At 44.9% G+C, this 22539-nt stretch overlaps 1 protein-coding gene across 2 annotated transcripts in view; it reads right to left on the bottom strand.

Annotated features, from left to right (window-relative positions):
* rnf111 (ring finger protein 111) overlaps positions 1-22539 on the bottom strand; it is a 57117-nt gene continuing 34578 nt past the window's right edge. The window contains exons 4-14 of one of the 2 annotated variants that reach the window (XM_066701299.1): positions 18634-18794; positions 17129-17323; positions 16452-16810; positions 13568-13808; positions 7300-7669; positions 6774-6899; positions 6308-6428; positions 6004-6084; positions 4740-4835; positions 4115-4218; positions 1-1621 (exon numbers count right to left, since the gene is read on the bottom strand). In XM_066701299.1, coding sequence (XP_066557396.1) covers positions 1504-1621; positions 4115-4218; positions 4740-4835; positions 6004-6084; positions 6308-6428; positions 6774-6899; positions 7300-7669; positions 13568-13808; positions 16452-16810; positions 17129-17323; positions 18634-18794 — 1972 coding nt within the window. In that variant the 3' untranslated portion in view covers positions 1-1503. Of the gene's footprint in view, positions 1622-4114; positions 4219-4739; positions 4836-6003; positions 6085-6307; positions 6429-6773; positions 6900-7299; positions 7670-13567; positions 13812-16451; positions 16811-17128; positions 17324-18633; positions 18795-22539 lie in introns of both variants that reach the window. The other variant, XM_066701298.1, reaches the window with a different exon arrangement.

A 22539-nucleotide genomic window follows, 5' to 3' on the forward strand; every position in this document is an offset into this window, starting at 1 on the left:
AAGAGTTACCTAACTTTATTATTTTTTTTTAAAACTAATATAAATCCCTTGGAAATGCTTCCTGGGGCCATTAAAAGTCTATGAATGCATGGATACCTGCCATTAGCACTGCATTCCAACACTCCATTCAAAATGTTACAATTTTCAGAATTCAGCAATCAGAGCAGAAACACATTACCCAGACGCACTTTTTGTTTTTTCTCTCCCCTCCATAGGACCCAACCCCTCCCACCCCCCCTCCCTGTCTTATTTATTTCACCTTTGATGTGCAAGTATATGCAATTTAGCTAGTTGAGAATAATTATTAGTGTTAAGTTCTTCATGGCAGCAAAGGAGTTTGTTGTTAAAAAGAGATGAAGGGGGAAATAAATCTGTGACAACCAGGTTTAAAAAAAAAAAAAAAAAAAAAAATACAATCGTGGCTGACTTGCCAAGTCATGTGGAGATCTGCGACTCAGCTGTCGACCACAAAAAAAAGCCAAATTCAGTTCTATTGAACACTTTCGCTGTGGGTATTGGTTGGCGTAGAACTGGTTCCAACAGCAGGCCTGGTATCACATTTTAAGTCCAAGAGCCAGTCCCCAGTGTTGGTCACCTTAGACTTGTGAACACAAACAGAAGCGTGCGATCTATTAGCAGTGGTGACTCGCTGACCAGGCAGCCCCCCCATGCCACGGCTCTCCTACGTGCCTTGAGAGGTCCAACAGGAAAAAGAACAGTCAAAATACATAAGTGACATTCATCATTATTTTCTTCCCCCAAAATGCATTAAGTGTGGTAGGTGAACATTTAAATAAAGGCGTGTTAGGAAGGGAAATGTCTTTTGAATGCATTTCCTTAATTGACGCGAAGGACACGTTCTCAGTTAGTTCCCCACTCGATGGACACTGTGCGATGGAGTACACAGACGCAATACAGCAGCTGTTCTTATAGTCTTTGTCTTCTTTCCCCTAATTAAGGAATGTCTTGATTTACATTGTTGTTGTTTTCCTTTACTAGCTGATCACAATTTCTATACATAAACTAATTATATCATGATCAGATAAATTAATCCTGCAGTGTTAGTAATGGAGGTCGACATTTTATTCCAGTAAAGCAAGGCATTGTGTAAAAGATAAAAAATAAAATCCAAAATCAAATTATATGCTACTTTACTAGAGCAGCTATTCTTGCCTGCAAGTCCTTAGGCCCTGAAGCCTATTTCATTATATGTGCAAAGAAATGCATTACAAGGACCCATGCAAAAATAAAATGACACCGGAGGGAACAATTAAAAGCTACATAAAAAAGCTTTATAAATACAATAAAATTTAAAATCTATTCTGAAGGTGTATCTCTAGCAGTATCGGTACTATGTGACATAGCTGGCACTCCAGGTTCAATGCTTTTATTGTTGTTTTTGTATATTTTGAATCTGCGCAGGTAATTCATGCCATCTTTGGTTGACTGCAGTACTGAAGAAAAACAAAAAAACAAAACAAAAAATTGTTGTTGAAAACAGCATCAACTTTCAGCAGAGAGCTGCGCCTCTATATCCACTCTGCAGATCGGGCATTTCTTATTAGTAGTGAGCCACTGGTCGACACATAGTTGGTGGAAAAGGTGCATACAGGGAAGGCGTCTGAAAGGAAAGGGGAAGAAAAAAAAACACAATTTAGAAATCTATTACATGTAGCCATTGTGAGAACAGTACATAGTGGGTTCACAATCTTGAACAGTATTTCACAGCTGAGGACAAACAATTGGTGCCACAGTCAGAGCAGATTTTGTAAGCAATCTTGAAATCACAGCTTGCTTAATGCCTGGCAGTCACGCTCGGCTTATTCAGAATTGCTAACGACTGCTTAAAGTAATTTGAGAGCTCAGATGAAACCAAACATATCATCTGAGCACCGATGCGTATCGGGGTACCCCGGCAAACCAGCTGAAGAAATGTACAAATCTATCAAACACAAGGTACTGTATTTTTGCACTTTGTATTGCGTTTATGTTTTGTAAGTCGCCCTGGATAAGGGCGTCTGCCAAGAAATAAATAACAATAACAATAATAAGAAGAAGAAGGTGCAACTTAATCCTGATACACCAGAGGGCAGCAGAAAGGACGCATGTTTAGATCACACGAACAGTGCTAGAAACACACCAGGAAGGTGTATTGAGGGAATCATTTCAGATCCAGAGCCAAGGTGGTTATTTGCAAAGGATGTTAATTTGTCTACAAAGAAAACATATACAGTACTGTGCAAACGTTTTAGGCAGGTGTGAAAAAATGCTACAATGTAAGAATGCATTCAAAAATAGACATGCTAATAGATTATATTTATCAATTAACTAAATGCAAAGTGAGTGAACAGAAGAAAAATCTAAAATCAAATCCATACTTGGTGTGACCACCCTTTGCCTTCAAAACAGCATCAATTCTTCTAGGTACACTTGCACACAGTTTTTGAAGGAACTCGGCAGGTAGGTTGGCCCAAACATCTTGGAGAACTAACCACAGTTCTTCTGTGGATTTAGGCAGCCTCAGTTGCTTCTCTCTCCATGAAATCCCTGACAGACTGGATGATGTTGAGATCAGGGCTCTGTGGGGGCCATACCATCACTTCCAGGACTCCTTGTTCTTCTTTATGCTGAAAATAGTTCTTAATGACTTTCGCTGTATATGTGGGGTGGTTGACATGCTGCAGAATAAATTTGGGGCCAATCAGATGCCTCCCTGATGGTATTGCATGATGGATACGTATCTGCCTGTACTTCTCAGCATGGAGGAGACCATTCATTCTGACCAAATCCCCAACTCCATTTGCAGAAATGTAGCCCCAGACTTGCAAGTAACCTCCAGCATGCTTCACTGTTGCCTGCAGACACTCATTTGTGTACCGCTCTCAAGCCCTTCGACGAACAAACTGCCTTCTGCTACAGCAAATATTTCAAATTTTGGCTCATCAGTCCAGAGCACCTGGTGCCATTTTTCTGCACCCCAGTTCCTGTGTTTTCGTGCATAGTTGAGTCACTTGGCCTTGTTGCCACGTCGGAGGTATGGCTTTTTGGCCGCAAGTCTTCCATGAAGGCCACTTCTGATCAGACTTCTCCGGACAGTAGATGGGTGTACCAGGGTCCCACTGTTTTCTACCAATTCTGAGCTGATGGCACTGCTGGACATCTTCCGATTGCAAAGGGAAGTAAGCATGATGCGTCTTTCATCTGCTGCACTAAGTTTCCTTGGCCGACCACTGTGTCTACAGTCCTCAACATTGCCCATTTCTTTGTGCTTCTTCAAAAGAGCTTGGACAGCACATCTGGAAACCCCTGTCTGCCTTGAAATTTGTGCTTGGGAGAGACCTTGCTGATGCAGTATAACTACCTTGTGTCTTGTTGCTGTGCTCAGTCTTGCCATGGTGTATGACTTTTGACCGTAAACTGTCTTCAGCAACCTCACCTTGTTAGCTGAGTTTGGCTGTTCCTCACCTAGTTTTATTCCTCCTACGCAGCTGTTTGTTTCAGTTAATGCTTGTGTTTCAACCTACATATTGAATTGATGATAATTAGCAACTGTTTATTATAATTGTTTAATCATACACCTGACTATATGCCTACAAAATCCCTGACTTTGTGTAAGTGTACCTAGAAGAACTGATGCTGTTTTGAAGGCAAAGGGTGGTCACACCAAATATGGATTTGATGTAGATTTTTCTTCTGTTCACTCACTTTGCATTTAGTTAATTGATACATATAACATCTATTAACATGACTATTTTTGAAAGCATTCTTACTTTCCTGCCTAAATCTTTTGCACAGTACGGTATATTGTGGTCTTCAGGTGCTTGTGGATACGCAGGGAGTGCAATCATTAAACTACAATAACCCTTTTTCATATATATAAGGCTACACACTAGAAAACAAATCAAACCCAGTTTCTACTCATTACAATTGAGGAATTGTGTGGAACAGGAAGTGAATGTGACAAGACCTGGTTACTGAAAGGTTCGTACGAGCTGATATGTTAATCTACAGCCCTGCAGTTACAATGTACTAGACAATTACTGTAGCTCCACACAAAGGGAACAGGCTGCAAGCTAACCAGACATGAGGCTGAACAAAGCTGTGGGGGGTTTACCTGACATCTTCCCCTTCCTCCAGTATAGAAAGACAGATGGTGCATTTCTCTTCAGTGTCTTCTTCTGCTCCCTCGTCATCATCATGTTTACCGTGCAGCTTTCTCTGTCGACGCAAAACAATCAACTTCAATGTCATGCTTTACTACTTCATATAGGTAAAGGGTTATTCCTCCCAAAACTGCTAGAAACAGACGTGTATTTCAAATTAAATGTAATATAAAAAAGAGTAGAAAATGAACCTATCAAAATCAAGACATACAGCTGAAATGTAGGGTTTTTATCTTAGTCACCACAACAAAAATAGTTCCCCCAATCTGACTAAGAATACCCCTGAAATGAGTGAGCCTGCTAGACTCCTTTGGAGCTCTTTGCTGGGCACTGGGATAAAAACAAACAAAAACAAGTTCTAAGAGGCTGGAGTGAGCCTAAACCCCAAATCGCAGCCCTACTAGGAGGAGGTTGGCGCATGATGGGAGTGTCGATCGACGAGAACGGATTTACGTTCTTGGGACATTAGGCAGAGACCCATGCAAACAACTTGGCAGCTCTACTCAGATGCACACTGCAGGACCAGTATTGGCTTTCCCAGGGCGCATCTCTGAAACGCTTCCTCACAGTTCTCACCTTTTTGTACTTGTGAGGGTAAGTACACCTCTCAATGGTTCCCTGGGAGGCACCACGGTTGACGTTTCCTAATCGCTCCTCTAAATGCAGAAGATCCTGCAGGAAGTGAAAGCAGGTTGTGAGAATAGTATCCACAAATACATCACCAGCAACGTACATTATACATAAATCTCATCATCTCAGCTATTTACAGAGAAAATCGAACATGCAAAATTATTATTTGTCCAACAAAATGTTCTCACTGAAATCTACACCGATCAGCCATAACATTATGACTACCTGCCTAATATTGTGTAGGTCCCAAAACAGCCCTGACCCATGGACTCCACTAGACCTCTGAAGGTGTGCTGTGGTATCTGGCACCAAGACTTTAGCAGCAGATCCTTTAAAACCTGTAAGTTGCGAGGTGGGGCCTCCATGGATCAGACTTGTTTGTCCAGCACATCCCACACATGCTTGATTGGATTGAGATCTGGGGAATTTGGACGCCAAGTCAACACCTTGAACTCATGATTCATCAGACCAGGCCACCTTCTTCCATTGCTCCGTGGTCCAGTTCTGATGCTCAGATGCCCATTGTAGGTGCTTTCGGCAGTGGACAGGGGTCAGCATGGGCACCCTGACTGGTCTGCGGCTACGCAGCCCCATACGCAACAAACTGCGATGCACTGTGTGTTCTGACACCTTTCTATCAGAACCAGCATTAACATTTTCAGCAATTTGAGCTTTAGTAGCTCGTCTGTTGGATCGGACCACACGGGCCAGCCTTCGCTTGCCACGTGCATCAATGAGCCTTGGCCACCCATGACCCTGTCACCGGTACACCGCTTTTCCTTCCTTGGACCACCTTTGATAGGTACTGACCACTGCAGACTGGGAACACCCAACAAGAGCTGCAGTTTTGGAGATGCTCTGACCCAGTCATCTAGGCATCACAATTTGGCCCTTGTCAGAGACTCTCAGATCCTTACGCTTGCCTATTTTTCCTGCTTCTAACACGTCAACTTTGAGGACAAAATGTTCACTTGCTGCCTAATATATCTCACCCACTGACAGGTGCCATGATAACGAGATTATCAGTGTTATTCACTTCACCTGTCAGTGGTCATAATGTTGATTGGTGTAAAAAAAACCTAAAGGATACACATGGAGTATCACTGGTGTCTTTGGACAGCAAAATATCAGTTGAAATAATGTGTTAAGACACAGCAACTGTGAATAATGCAGCTACATATAAAAACAGAGGCAAAGTTTTCAGACTTACTTCATAGGTCCGTCCAAATCCGGTCATCCGGGATGAGATATATCTAATGTGTGGGTAGGTGACCTCGGACATACCAGGATGCTGTAAAGAAACCAAATGATGGGATTGAGAAAAAAAAAATCAACAGACTGGGTATAGTCGCTGTCGTAAAAGCTGTTCATTCCGATGAAAACCCCTCCAAAAAACAAGTGCCACCAACCCAACGTAGTAGTCTGAGAGGGTGTTTACAGAGAACCCAGGCAATGAGTTACTGAAACAAAAAACAGAAACCAAGCAGGGCAGGAGCATCCAACCTGCAACTCACCATGAAGGGGACAATGGGGAAGTGGTGCAGCCTGGGGGGAGGGTGGTAGTGAGGCAGATGAGGGTGCAGATGGCCTGGAGGGTACGGGGCAACCGTCACTCCCGCCTCAATGCCCAGCTCCCTGCAATGAAAACACACAGTTCAGGCACAGAGAACTATACCTTTAATGATCAGCAGAATGACCCTGGTGTCTCGAGAGTCAATATCAAGCCACAACGCCCTTGCAAAGCAAAGCCACTCCATCCCACTGTAACAGGCCAGGGAAATGGATGTATGATAGTAAAGCTACCTATTCTCTTACTGTCCTATAAAAAAAAAAGTTAAATTAGAATTACTGATGTGAGCCGGCTCATATACTGTAACCCCTGACATCAGTAGCTCTTCAGACTGATTCGATTTAACAGGAGAGAAGCAAGCTTGCAGAACGCGGCAGTATTGTACAGAGCAGCTCTGGGAGGGTACTGACCAGGCTGCCCTCTGGTCTGGCTGCCGGGGGTGTGTGGACATTGTCTGCGGGACGTGGATGTGGTGCCCATGGCCATAATTCGGGTGCATCCTGTGAGGGTGGGGAGGCGGGCGCTCATGTGCTCGTCTGTTTGGAGAGTAGAAACAAACGAACAAATGTCACATTAACAGTGAAAATCCCATTCACACTCCTACTAAAGCCAGAAAGCAGCACTGTAAGAAACCTGCCTGACAAAGACATCACTCCTTCTGGTAACAAGTCTGGGATCACCTCTTTTATCAACAATGCCAAACCAATGGAAGGTAATCACAGAACAGTAGTAGTTTAAGAAAGTATTCATCGGGGGGGGGATGGGGAATACAGTCGTATAAGAAACCACAAGTAAGGGTGGCTCAAGTAATGGAAAATTGATTCACTAAAAGGAAAGCACAAGCATAGACACTTGGGGGGGGGGGGGAGTTCAGTAACCAGAGAAAAAAGCTGGCAGGGAATATAACCGAGACACACAGGGAGCAAGGGAACTCACGTGGGGTGCTGCAGCATCCTCCGTCGCTGTACCTCCATCCTCTGAAGCATCTCGTGGGGGTGGAGTCTCTGAACTGCGGGGGCCAGCGTGGACATGTGGTGGTGGGAGAGGGACTGGTGCTCGGTGGGCAGGTGCTGGGGCAGCGGGGCAGTGGGTGTGGGGAGGTGGTGGGAAGGTAGGGATGGGGGAGGGGCTGGAGGCACAGCGTGGCTGGGGGCGTGGGAGGGCAGCGGTGGGTGGAAGGGGTGCACAGGGTGGGGGATGACATAATCACTCTGGGAGGGTGGCTGTGGAGGGGGCGGGCCGTTGCTGTGTGAGTGGGGGCAGGAGGACGACGACTGGTGGTGCAGAGATCGAGCCAGGGGACCATCTGTACACAGGAGGAAGGGGGGAGAAACAGAACAGAAAGCAGGTTAAACGCATGACAGCCAAATTTCACCACCAGTGACCTCATCCAGAAAGATGCTCTTGAAAGGAGAAACATCTCTGGTGCCCCAACCCATTCTTCAGAGCTGTGAAAACCAAGAACTGAACTCAAATGTTACACTTTGATCGTCTCATCTGGAGGGCAGCTGGTAGGCATTGGTGGATGTACAATATAAACTGCATTGAAAGTGACTGAAGGGCAGAATGCGAACCAGTTATCCTGAACACGCACAACAGGAGCAGCCAAGTTGAGCACCTCATGAAGATTCTTGTCCAGTTTAAAAGAATAAATCAGCCAGGTTTACAGCAAGATGCTTCAACCATTTTCAGAATATCCCAGTATGTCATTCACACCCTGGTGTGCAATTGTAACAATCCTTTTCCAGACCTCACAAATCTGAAACATCTATGACATAAGCAACATTGAGACAGACCACAGCCTCAAGGGAACATTCACATACACAATCTTGCCATGGACTGTTGGTCTGGGGTCTAAAAACACATGCTTGTTATAGAAACAGTTAAAGACACATGGTGACATGAAAGATTCCTTTTTTTTTTTAACCATAATTATGTTGGGGGAAGGAATCAAAACAATCTGCAATTAAAGTTCCCTTAGTACCTGCAGCACTTACCTAATTAAACACCAGGTGTTTTGTTTGTTTATTCTTTCGTAAACAGTCAGCATTTTCTTTAAAGTAATTAAACATCTACCAGGCACTGGCAGTCAAGGGCCTTGAAGACTCAGAGCACTTATCTGCTTTCAAAAAATAAATACAAGCAGTCTTTTCTGGTCCTTAACATACAACCACAAGTAAAAAATGCAAACACAATAGAGCAATTCAGAGCTGGCCCCAGAGCTTCATAGTAACAATACCAGCTCACATTTAGTATCCCAGAGGAAAATTACAGTGAGGTCTGTCTGTCAGTCCTTCTTTCATCATCTAAACATCATCAGTGAAACATCATTTAACATCTACTTTGGCTCTGGAGAAACCGTGAATAATAATAATGAAAACATGAATCTCTCCAACTACAGATTCTGTTGACCTACATAACGCACTTTGACGTGAAGGCATAGAGAGAATCTGCTGAGTCCATGTGTGTGCACTGCATACCTAGTCCCTAGTGTGCTCATTTCAGCAGCGAAGATATTAGGAAGCCTGCAAAAACATTTGAGTATGCAGAATTACAACACCTTTTTGAATTTGCCTTGGATTTGTGTGGCATTTGCCTACAGATTATGCCTCAGCGCTCCAGCATATGCAGGTATTGGAAAGACGCTTCCTTCAAATCACAATGCATAGCAGGCCTTGGCGGATACTTTCTTGATCACAGGGGTTATAAGGAGACTTGGAGTGTCTGTGATCGGTCACGCAGATTGCATAATAAAGCCTACAGTTTTGCTTCACAGAGTCACCTGGCTGATTTCCTATACTAGCAGGGTGACTTTCAAAGATTCGTGCTTCAAAACAGATAATCTCCACACAATTTTCTAAAGGAGCAGATGCATGAAGTGTATGCGCGCACATGATGGGCGGGGGGAGGTGGGAGGTGGGAGGTGGGAAATCCTACACCGCCTTAATTAAAGGGTTTCAAATCGTTTATGCCACCGTGTTCAAAGATCTATCTGAAAAAGCCCTAACTAAGAGTTAAAAGGGTTGCAGAAACTGCCCATTTATATTATGGCAACCAATTACTGTATTCCTTGGATTCATATAAAACTAAGGGGTTTAATATAAAAAAATAATTAACAAGATTATTATGACACAAAAAGCCTATTTAGAGATCCATCAAATACACCATTAAGCAGATGGGGGTGAACTCAGAGCTGCCATTTGTGGTGAAATTAAGAGAACAGTTCCCACATAAACAACAGGTTTTAGATTCAGGTCTATAAATGGTTGGGAACACTGTCCTCCACCGATTCTACAAACAGGAAATCCAGGTAATTGTATACATCTCACAGAACCACCAGCACCACCACCAAAAGCAATTGCAAAATAAAAAGAAAGATAATACCACAACAGACAAGGTGACAAAATGTTTGAAGAGGAATTCCTGGACATTTCTACTAGAGACTGGGATCACAGGCTGGAATGTTTAAATTATTATTTACCTGACGGTTACCTTTGGTGACCTTGTTTATTTCAGTTATCAGTGGAATTATAAACATGGCTGCGTCTCTAAACACATACAAAATGAGGGGATTGCGTGAAAAAAATGCAAAAAGAATAGGCTAATTGCTTTAGGGCAGTGCACTATAAAAGGTATTGGTCTTGCCAAACTGAGAAGTTGTGTTTTGCATTAATAATAATAAAATGTGTCTGACGCATCCCGTTTGACACTTTTTAGCTGGAGTTTTTAATTGGAATCAGTGAAAAAAAGAGGTTGTATAACGTGTCCCAATACTCTAATAACCAGTACTATTAAATACTACCACTTGGTGACTACGTAAAGTTAGGCTTTGGAGGGCAGAGATGTTACCGAGGTGGTTGTTTGACACACATGGAATTTCCCAATGCATTTTTATGTGGAGCGAATATCGAGAAAAGCTTAGCTGGGTTAGAAACGCTACAAGCAAGTGCACGCCACCACTCACACACTGCGGTCCAGAGGGGATCAGCACGACGAATCGTCCAATAACTGCACTATGCATCATATATAAATGAAGAATTTAGACAAGTCGGGTTAGTTGTACCGAGTTGCAGACCAGCGTTAGTAAAGATGTGCAATGTGTTACAGCAGGGACTTCCCTGTTACGGAAACCAACAGCTCGACTCCCGACTCCTCACAGCCAAATATAACACGTCCACAAACACCGGAACTATAACACGCAAACACGCAGCTATAAGTACACAGTGCGCATGCCCACAGTAACTACATTGGATTTTCTATGGTACACACGTTTGGCGCTCTCTTTAGCCACACACCATTTAAAACACTCTCTACCAACACGTTCCAAAACTCACCGGTTTATTCAACGATAAAAGTATTTAGGTGGCTGTTTACATTTTTATTTAAAATTGCAAGTGCATTTAACTCCAATACAAACTCGTGAGCTATATACTATATCGTTTCTGATACAAGTTAAGAATACCCAGGCAGCCGTGTGATTAAATAGAGTTTAGGATTTGTTACACGCCAGTCAATACACACAAATGAATACACACACGCTGAATTACGTCCGTCTCGTTCACGTAAGAATACGCTGGAAAACTTTATATAGAAAAAAATCCACATCCCATACCTGTGTAAATGTCATAGCCATTGATTGTCGAATAAATACAAGACAAATCCACAGAAGTCATGGTTTATCGTCCTTCAGTTTCCACTATTCTGTGACCAACAGCCAAGTCCTGCAAAGTCCGATTCTACCCGCAAGACTCTCAAAGCGTTTCAGGCAAGCGACCTATGGTGGCCCACCGGGGTCAAGCAACCGTTGGTGGCCAATGGGGTCAAGCAGCGCTACGAGGCGGACAAAAAGCGGCCAATGGAAGACGGCGTAACTGCTGCGAGGGTCAGTGTGTGATCAACAATGCATTGGCCGTGTGATAAGGTCGTGTTTACGATCGGTATTACGCACCGAGGGCCACGCAAAAGGTGGGGTGTTTAGGACAAAGACTTCTTCCTTTAAAGCCCGTTGTATTATGGCTGAAGCCAAAGTCGTAATGCTTAAACAAACCGGACTGGAGACACAAGTCTGTCTCCTACTAGAAGCAAGTGTTGCTTACATAGCATTGCGAAAACACTATCAATCACTGAATTTGGGCAACGTGTGAGACTGTGGTTCATCAAAGGGGGGGGGGGGGGGGGGTTAGGGTGTTTTTCTTTCAATCATTTCAATCTTAAAACGATCATGTATATACAAGCTGATTAATCCAAACATACTGAGGTAGAAGAGACCACAGAGCAGACTAACAGGCTACCTTAAATACATCATGGATAGAATATAAGGGAGGGGGAGGGCAAAAACGACTATAAGGATTTACTAATTTATTATGGCATTTAAGTACACTCACCTAAAGGATTATTAGGAACACCATACTAATACTGTGTTTGACCCCCTTTCGCCTTCAGAACTGCCTTAATTCTACGTGGCATTGATTCAACAAGGTGCTGAAAGCATTCTTTAGAAATGTTGGCCCATATTGATAGGATAGCATCTTGCAGTTGATGGAGATTTGTGGGATGCACATCCAGGGCACGAAGCTCCCGTTCCACCACATCCCAAAGATACTCTATTGGGTTGAGATCTGGTGACTGTGGGGGCCAGTTTAGTACAGTGAACTCATTGTCATGTTCAAGAAACCAATTTGACATGATTCGACCTTTGTGACATGGTGCATTATCCTGCTGGAAGTAGCCATCAGAGGATGGGTACATGGTGGTCATAAAGGGATGGACATGGTCAGAAACAATGCTCAGGTAGGCCGTGGCATTTAAACAATGCCCAATTGGCACTAAGGGGCCTAAAGTGTGCCAAGAAAACATCCCCCACACCATTACACCACCACCACCAGCCTGCACAGTGGTAACAAGACATGATGGATCCATGTTCTCATTCTGTTTACGCCAAATTCTGACTCTACCATCTGAATGTCTCAACAGAAATCGAGACTCATCAGACCAGGCAACATTTTTCCAGTCTTCAACTATCCAATTTTGGTGAGCTTGTGCAAATTGTAGCCTCTTTTTCCTATTTGTAGTGGAGATGAGTGGTACCCGGTGGGGTCTTCTGCTGTTGTAGCCCATCCGCCTCAAGGTTGTACGTGTTGTGGCTTCCCAAATGCTTTGTTGCATACCTCGGTTGTAACGAGTGGTTATTTCAGTCAAAGTTGCTCTTCTATCAGCTTGAATCAGTCGGCCCATTCTCCTCTGACCTCTAGCATCAACAAGGCATTTTCGCCCACAGGACTGCCGCATACTGGATGTTTTTCCCTTTTCACACCATTCTTTGTAAACCCTAGAAATGGTTGTGCGTGAAAATCCCAGTAACTGAGCAGATTGTGAAATACTCAGACCGGCCCGTCTGGCACCAACAACCATGCCACGCTCAAAATTGCTTAAATCACCTTTCTTTCCCATTCAGACATTCAGTTTGGAGTTCAGGAGATTGTCTTGACCAGGACCACACCCCTAAATGCATTGAAGCAACTGCCATGTGATTGGTTGGTTAGATAATTGCATTAATGAGAAATTGAACAGGTGTTCCTAATAATCCTTTAGGTGAGTGTATATGGTCATGTGTCACGAAAGTCTCTTCTGGAAGAAAAATAAATTAAAAAGGGGACAGGAATTATTTGCCTCAGTCAGAGGGGAAACATCACACCTTCACGTTTGCAAATTTCTCCTTGTCCATCTGGCCTTTCTGTAGGTGTCTTGTGTATAACAGTGCAGCAGGATGTTTGTGCAAATTTGCCTTGGAGCAGATCACTGACACACCTTCCTGAATGATTGACTGACTGGGTAACTGGACATCAAATAGGGGAAGAACAGAATGCCAACCAGTCTCAGTCGATTCTGTACAATTCTCATTTCGATTCAGGAGCTGGGGAAAAGCATCAAGTCTCTTTGCCAAGACTAGGCATCGTATAACCTGGCTGGCTATTATTATTTATTTATTTCTTAGCAGACACCCTTATCCAGGGCGACTTACAAGATATAAGCGCAATACAAAGTGCAAAAATACAGTGCAGTTCAAGGCATAAAACATTACAAATTACAGTGCAATAATAATATGCATGGTTATGCATGGTTGAATTGTTTGTCTACACCACAACCCCCTCCCCACCACCTAACCTAACCAACCCTATTTGGTCAAGTGAAAGGTGCTACTCACACGAGGGGTGCATGTAATGCCTGCAGGAGGAGAGCTGGGGCTGGGGCTGAGGCTGGGGTACCATTCCTGAGCCGTAGCCCTCCGTGGTGACCGGCTGGCTGGGCCCGGCCGCCGCCTGGGAGCTATACACTGCTGGGCGAGATGACGAGCCTGGACAGCAGGGGTCAAAGGCTGAGGTGCCGTGGAAGCTGCTGCCTCCGTGACTCCTCACACCACTGTTGCTCAGATCCACAGGCAGGGTCTGCTGAAAGGACAACACAGCACAGCCCCCACAACATATTACTATTATTACCATTATCAGAAGTAGTATGATTAGAAGTAGCAGTAGTAATAGCAGTGCTCTTATCCATTAATTTGGATGAAACATTTACTCAAGGTATATCACAAGGGTTCCCCACTATAAAGATACAATCAATTTTGCACATACACACACCTATATGCAGAGACGCGTGAACTGAGATGTGCAGTTTTACATGTACTTGCTACAAAATATGCCGAAGTTCATGTTCTTGCCAGGAGTTTATATAGCAACAGGATAAAACACTTGTGTACTGAATTAAGTGCTCAAGAAAATGTGTGACCTCCCCCCCAGTAATTCAAAAACATTTTATAAAAACTAAATAAAATCAATAATAAAATAAGTATTATTAATTATGTCCAATGTTGTCCTGCACTGATAATCTACTTTGAGTGGACTGACAGAAAAAAATAAGCTATGTAACAAATACCTATAATGAAAGGCGAAGCTGAGTGAAACGTGTGCTCAGTGAATTGAACAAAAACACAGGAGTTCTGAAGCCTGTCAAAGAACCCTCCCTTACTGACTATGGGAACTTTTAAAAACAGATTTGTGAGAAATATAAATACATAAATTCAGATATGAGTCGGCGCCTCAGCCCCCAGCTCTACTTGAAAGCGGGCTGGAGTGCACTACAGGACTGTGCAATGCCAGGTTCCCTTTGATCTGTGGAGTTTCTGAATATTTTAGCTCCAAGATGCTGAAAGACACACACACACACACACACTTACACACACTTACATGCATGCATGCATGCATACAGACATACACACAGAGCTTTTAAACAAGAAACAATACCACAGAACCTTATCATAAGCTTGCTTTGAAAAGTAGGAGATAAAAAAAAAAAAAAGGAATGAAAAAAAAAAAAAAAGAACCCTGTCACATCAGTTGAAGAGTCTACTCCATATTCAAAGAGATACCCATCCCATTTTAAACAGGTTTTTAACACTTTGATGTATAATGCATACCTCATAACCTACTCTGCAGTATGGCTCGTGCCCATATACGTCTCTTTAATAACCCAGGGCATTTAGCTGCTTGTGGCTAGTTCATCAAAATGCGGAACGTCTCACAGAACACATTTGACATACAACCACTTCCTTTTCATGCTTAAAACCTGACGCCTCATTCTGAACGCATATCCACCAATGAATTATTGAAGCAGTGCATTTAAATGAAGACGAGGCAGGAAAGAGCCCCAGACCTCCCTTGCAGAAAGAAAAAAAAAAAATCTCCCCTTCCCCATCTACCCACCACCCCTTCATATTCATTAGATCTTAAAATGCCTGATTGAACCAGGAGCAAAGTTTGATCATAGACGATACAATTTCGGCAGCTTCAGCAATTAGCTAAATTTGAATTATTCATACACATATCTTGAATTCTTAATCTCATAACCAGCATGGCCTTGCTTCTAGTGGGGCTTCCGGCAGTTTTCGGTGAAACAGTTTTGTTCAGAAATAAATTATGTCAGTTAAAGGTGCTTCATATCATATTTCTTCCAATTATTAGCCAGGTCTGTTGTTAGGGTCTCCTCTCTTGGAACTCTAATGGAAGATGATGATACCCCAGCATTCTACCGAGATGCAACATTCTTTCTGGGGGTAAACCATTTTTGGATGAAATGGGTTCGCAAGTGTTCAGTTTACCATCCGTGCCTGCACAGAGAACTTGCAATACACTGTCTTCCCTGATGTGATGGGTATGCACATGCCAACACAAATGTGAGGCAGGCTGGACCAATATCAGGCTGGACTTGATCCCTTATGGGCACACTGTGCAATATCAGCTACAGTGCAGTTGGGCTATCTGTAAAGATAAGACTCATCTGAGATTATTTTAATTTTTTAATTTTTATATCATCTCTGCACTGGTGGAGTGCACGACAACCTTGACAGCAGTCAGCGTAACAGGATGGAAGTAAACCAACTTGATTTACCCAGCAGTTGCAGGCGATACAACGGTTTTAGCAATTAACACCTCTAGGATCTGGGCATACAAGAGACAATGCTTCTGAGACACGGCATGACAGCAATCACAATCCCTCCATCGCCTGCCTCTGGCTCCTTGAAAATTATGGTTTCATACAGATTCAGTATTACTGTTCCATTTGACTGGAAAGAAGTCAATATGCAGGAGGAGAAAAACAAGTCATTACTTATTTATCTGAAGATGCACATGAATGGAAGATCAAGGTGCGTGCACAGTTGTTTCATAAGAGCCCTCTCTCCATGCTAAAGACCCAGATAGAAAAGACCCAGATAGAAATCTATCCAGAGCAAAGGTTCTCAGAAGACTGACTTCCAATCAGAGCCCCAGCCACAAAAAAAACTCTTTGCATGATCTCCAGGTTACATTGTTCACACTTTCAAAGCTTTTGTTGAACTGCAAAGTGGCTTGCTTCTAAAGTTGTATTTCAGGAACTGCTCAATGTTTTCTCTCTCACTAATTTACAAAAAAAAAAAAAAAAAAAAAAAAGCAGCATGAAGAGAATGAGGAAAGAGAAAAGAAAGAAAAGAGAGGGACGCCAAAAGGCTAAAGAAGCAGGGAAAGGGCAGCAAAAGGAGAATGAGGGGTGCCTACCTGGTCATGGTACTGGCTGCCCGATGCATTTACAGGGCCGCAGGGGGCGGGCACAGCGGTAGGCCTCTCCAGGGGGCAGCTGGGCTCGGGGAAGGGCTGCAGGGGTGGGGGCGGGGGCGCGTGGTGGTGATGATGGTGGTGGTGGTGCTGGAAGTGGTGCGTGTGTCCAAGCTGTGCAGACGGCGGAGGGGGGGGTGGTGGCTGTGCCTGCAGGCAGCTGGAGTGGGCGTGGCTCAGGGGGAGGTGGCCCTGCGAGGGTCCACTACACGGGGAGTGCTGCGGGCAGCAGGAAGGCAGCCTGGGCATGGCTGTGCCTCCGGTCTCACCGGCCAGCCCCGAGGAGCCTCTTCTGGCATCGTCTGGAAGAGAGGGGAATTGCATGTTAAAGAGATGGAGATTATCATGCAGCAGGCATCTCACATCGAGGAGGACCTATGGCCAGCTGTGTCCTTCAAATGTGGAAGGACTTCAATGCATGGAGGCACTTTGTGCGACAGCATTGAACACTCTGGAAAACTGAAGGAACTGCCAAATTGCTGGGGGCCAGAAACAAACCCTTTGCATTGCTGCAGACTAGAAAATGTGTGACCTGCTCTCAATCACCCCACCCCACCCCAACCCACCATACTCCCTCTCCTCACCCCTCTTGCTATGGCTCAAGGCCCATCCATCCTTACCCCCTATGGCTGGGCCCGCGGTGCTGCTGTGCACTGCCACCCCCCCCAGCAGAGGCTCGGGCAGGGAGTCGAGGGCGCTGGTGGAGGGGCCGGGCGCGGCGTCGGGGGGCTGCTCTGAGGTAGAGGCATTGTTGGAAGAGGAGCTGACAAGCTGGGGGTGTCCACTGTCAGATGTTGTTGGCACTACTGTGAGATCTTAGGAGGAAACAAGGGGGGTGGGGGAGGGAGAAAAAAAAAAAGTTACATATTGACTGTTCAAGTCATTGTTCGTTACCATCTTTCTGTGATGACGGTCTCATCTGATCTGGCTGCCTCATGTTTACAGGGTGCTGTAAAACATCTCATTAGCATGCTGGTGGAAGCCTGTATCCGTTTCCCCCCCCCCACTTCTTTCTTAATATTCAAAAAGGATATTTTCTCAAAGAAATGCAAATAACAGCCCTTGATATAATTGAGAATGCTGTTGTCTGCAAAGGTAATAAAAATATAATAAATTGGAGGTGGGGGGGGTGAAACATTACTTTTAATATTGCCTGCAGCAGGGAGCAAACCACCCAAAAAAAAAAAACAGCTGAAGTAACCCATAGTGATAGACATGCTGTAAGGTGCTGACTGAGACTGCTATTTGCAGTGCTGTCAGTTAGGGGAACAGATAGGGCTTCTTCGTTTTTTCAGCAGTACAGAATAACGCTTACAGCAGCTGCATCAGAGCTACCGGAAGGTGAAGTATGCCATTGTAAATACGACAGTGAAAATCGCATTTTGAATGCGAAAGGTTAATACTGGACTCCCTTCTCTCTCTGGTTTGATAAGAGGTAAAGGATTAACCCAGCATCTCATTCTCACTCAAGCTTGCACATGAATACATGGTTATGTAAACTGATACATACAGACTATTCTTATTAATATAATTAAACAAGAAAACAACATACAACTGCAGAATCATCCATACTGCCATCAAATCCTCATGAAGTTAAGTTAATTTAGTATGATGTCTAAAATTTTTGTTCCTAGGTTGCTTAAGTCAATATGAATATTTGACAACGATTTGCCCCTTTGAATCAGGGAAAATGGGGGGGACGGACGGATGGACAGACAGTTTTTTCAATCAGGGATTCAACTTTGACCAAGGGCCTTTCCTTGGACTGTGGATTTAAATTGTATTTCCCAGCCTGGCGTGGGAGAATGTCAGTAGATATCTTGATTGTGAAAATAAATCTGTGCCAGGCCCCGCTTTAAACGAAGGGGAAACATAGCTAACAGCATGTGATTATGGATATACTACCTGCCCCCTGCCCCCACCCCCTTTCTCCTGCTTCTCTTGTTATTGCCAGTTCACAATTATGAACTAATAGGCCCTGCCACTGAAAGAGCAGGATTCTGATGCTTCCACAGAATAACACTGCAAAGCTTAGCTGGGGGGAGGACAGGCACAGAAGTGCAAGAGAAGGGGTGACAGACAGGTGGGCAGAGTGGCAGTGTGTGTGAAACACAGAAAAACTTACCATCCTCGTCCATGGTGAGGTCCACCACCTCGGCGGCACTTTGCCGGAGCGGCTGGATGACGGTGGACAGGCGGTGGCGGCCTCTGGGCTCTGGGCCACGGCTCTGGGAGCTGCAGGGGGGGCCCCAGTGACCCCGGGGGTGGTTGCCCGTTGACCGTGACCTGGCAACACAGACCCCAAAGCATGTCAGTCACAAGCTCAAGGAAATCGCAAACATACACTGGCATTGCTGTCACCCACCCCACACCTCTTCCCTGCACCTCCAGAGCTCTCAAGCTCAGTTCCTTGAGGAAGGGGGCACAGGGTCTTCTGGTTTTTGTGCCAACCAATTTTCCCAGTTACTTAATTAGCCTGATTAGCTAATTAACAATTAAACTTAGTACTTAGTGGATACAGGTGATGCATTTTGAAATCAAAACCTTATTGAAATATTAAATCCATTTCAGATGCATCTAATGGTAAAACCAAAACAAAACAAAAAGATTAATGAAATGATTAAGCGCTTCAGCTGGAATGACAATCAGAGGATATCGCACCCCCCAGGGACTGAGTTTGAGACCCTGGTATAACTGTATTTAGATCAATAACATGTGCCTCCGCTCCAAATGCAGTGCTCTACAAGAAGGAAAGAGGGGGAGAAAAAACAACAAAACAAAAAAAAATCCTTAATCAAGCTCCAGTAATGAGAAACTGAAAGAGAGGGTGTTGGGGGATGAGAACAGAACACATTCCACACCGAGGATGTGAAAACCAAAAAAAGACTGCGTCTGAGAGAAGTACACGAAAGAGCATAGTAATTAAAATATAATTTAAGCTCTGGCCTTGGCAAGCTGCCATCTCAGGTAACTGGAGAAGCGCTAAATGGCAGAGCCTACACCTTAAGGATCTGTAGCACCATTCACAATTTCTATTGTGGAGACTCGCAACTTGGGTTCCCACAAAAGAGTCACCTGACCGGAACATTCCAGGACGATTTTCGTCCCTGGCAACCTCAGCTCCTTTCTGCCCTAATCTTTCCTTGCGTTTAGTTTTACTCCAGGTTTTGTTTTCTGAAACACGTGCGCGTGCGCCTGCCAGTATGTGTGGTAAACATTAACCAGTGTGAATCAGCCCAAGATATACCCGATAGCCACACTAACCCATATAGTAAAACGAGCCACATCAAAGACCACATCAAAGAAGCGTTATCCACTCCTGCGGAAGTCCTTGTTGTGCATCACAAAATAGTTCCTTTTCAACCGTGGCAAAGGTTGTAAACTATATCTTGGCTAACAAAACATCAGATTTGGAGAAAAGATTGAGGGAAATGCAAGAGAAATTGATAAATAAATACAGCCACCCATTTTGGGATTTCAGAAAGGTTGTCAGTAAAGCTGGCCAGGGTTACACAGATACAGGGGCGGGCTGTTGATTGCGGGGCAGGCGCAGATCAGTGGTGTGGCAGAGCAGTTGGAATGTAAACAAGGCTGGCCTGACAGTGGGGCCATGATGGGCGGGCAACTCCGGGCAGCAGGCGGGCCTCAGCACATTCCAGGGCTGCACAATACAGGACCGGGGGTGGCGGGGGGCTGGCTGCAAAGGCCACAGAGTTGCCATGGGTGTGACAGGGGTTCACTGCAAGTCTGCATTCACTTTTCAATGGCTGTTTTTTTTTTTTTTTTTTTTTTTTGCTGCCTGGTTTGTGCACCAGCTCCCTTGTATCACTACTAGTGTACAATTTGTATTTTTGTGTGATCGACACCTGAAGTAGACATTTAACCCCCCCCAATGTCACCACTGGGATAGATGAGATAGATGATAGAGGGGAGGAGGTGAGATCTGGGCCTCCGCAGTATGGCTCAGTTACTTCGGTAGACAGGGGAGCTCTGGGAATCTATTCCCTCGGCCTCCCAGCGCTGAGCCGCAACCCCTAAACCGCAGATTGCATCATTAAGACATCATAACAAAATGATTAACTAAAGTGGGGGGGGGGAGGGAGGGGAGATGTAAGTGATAGACACCCACACCATTAAGCTTCCTCCTTTCTTTTCAGGTGTTATCTTGGGGTTTTCTAGCTCTTATGTGAAGTGGGTCAGGCCACTGTAGGAGCTGGACCAAGTCAGAAGATTTCCCATCAGCCACATATTACAATTCCAATGCCTGGTGGTAGCTGTTTATATTTATTTTTAAGCCAGAAATCTCTTCCTTCTACCTGATGGAAATGCACATAAGTGTTGAAACTGAAAATTAGTTGTGGTCCTGGCCTGGACTGCACCTATGAAGATGCCCAATTAGCTTTCCTAGCAAGGAAACAATATGCTGACAGGCTGGGGTTAATCTGCTGTGCTTTGATCGCTTCCCCACATGAAGAGTAGCAGAAGCCCTGTGGTTTTCAGTTGTCCTTCTCTGTACTGGATACTGCATATTGGGGAGTGCAAACAGAAATTTTCCAGTGTGCCTTCTGTTTCCCATGCCTAGCATTTTCTCTCTGTAGTATCAGTGCCCTGTGACCCAGCCCTGACTGCAGAAGGTTGCTACCCAGTGCTGCGCACCCTGCCCTCTCTGGGGGCCCCCCCCCCCGAGACCTGTGGAGCTGGAGTGTGGAATGTTGAGAAGTCATGCCCTCAGCTCGACTCACACACACGCACACACACACACAGAGGGAGGGAGAGAGACAGAGATGTCAGAGAGTGCACAAAAGAGAGAGGGAGAGGGAGGGAGAGAGAGAGGGGAGGAACACAGAGGGGTAAATAAAGTGGGAAACACACCAAGGAACAATTACACAGAGAGGGAAAGAGAAAGAGAGTGAGAGAGGAGGGAAAACTGACACACATCGTATGGCATCAGCCGGCTCTGTTGCCGTGCTGCGGGAACTCGGGAGCAGAGGGCCCAGGAGCTGTATCCAGCCCTGGTGCTGCTGGGAATCTCTCTTCTGCATTCCCACCAGCTAATGCTCTCCCACCGGGTCCCCCACGCTCCCCGCGCTGGAGAAATGCATCAGGCTGCTCCATAATTGGTTCGCGTTCGGCTCCCAGAGCAATGCGGCAGCCTGGCCTGGGGGAATTCCTAATTGCCGTGAAGCAGATGTGGGATTATTGTGGAATACCTGTTTACGATAGGTCTTTAGGAAGGGAGGCAGAAAGCGATCAACACAGAGGTAGCAGGAACCGGGTGAGGGGCCGTATCTACACAACAGTCCCAGCCTGGCCGGTCCCGCAGTATCAGAGCTTGGCAACAGCTGGGTCTCTGCCAGCCTGGTGTTTATGGACTTGCTGCACAACAGGGAGGTAAACAAATGGGACCTGCCACAGCAGTGCCACTGTGTTGTTACCGCAGGCGGGTGTTCGGTGTCTAAGATTGCACTCATATGCAGGTAGGCTACATGGTGAAAAGAAGAAGGGGAGGGGGGACGGGGGGGAAAGAGGTGGGGGGAAAAAAAAAAGGCTGCACGCGCCTGTGTATTTTTAATTAATTAGTGTAAGCAACCCAACGTCATTATTGCACAGAATTGCATAATTGAATATGTATTATGCATGAGATTTTGAACAGTTTCCCCAGCATACTACCAAGGAACACATAGGCAATAATTAACAACCTACAAAAAGTGACACAAAGTATTCAGATTGGAGACAGTCCACTGGTACAATGGGCTGAGACGAACCACTGAAGAGCACTCCAGCTTCAGTGATTCAGAGACTCTGTGCCAGTGGATGTTGCAGTGGTATGGATTTCACATCGCTGCATGTAGACAAGTCCAGGTTTACAGTGGACTGGGTTTTCCTGCTCTCCAGGTAGTACTACATCAGCTATAGTGGATAGGGCACAGTGAGCCACTGAAGTGTGATAGATCAAGCTGGGGAGGACTGAAAATGACCCTGCCTAACTGAAATGGAAACCTATAATCAGTACACATGTGTGAAGAACAGA

This window comes from Amia ocellicauda, chromosome 4 (assembly GCF_036373705.1).
Source record: "Amia ocellicauda isolate fAmiCal2 chromosome 4, fAmiCal2.hap1, whole genome shotgun sequence".
NCBI lineage: Eukaryota > Metazoa > Chordata > Actinopteri > Amiiformes > Amiidae > Amia > Amia ocellicauda.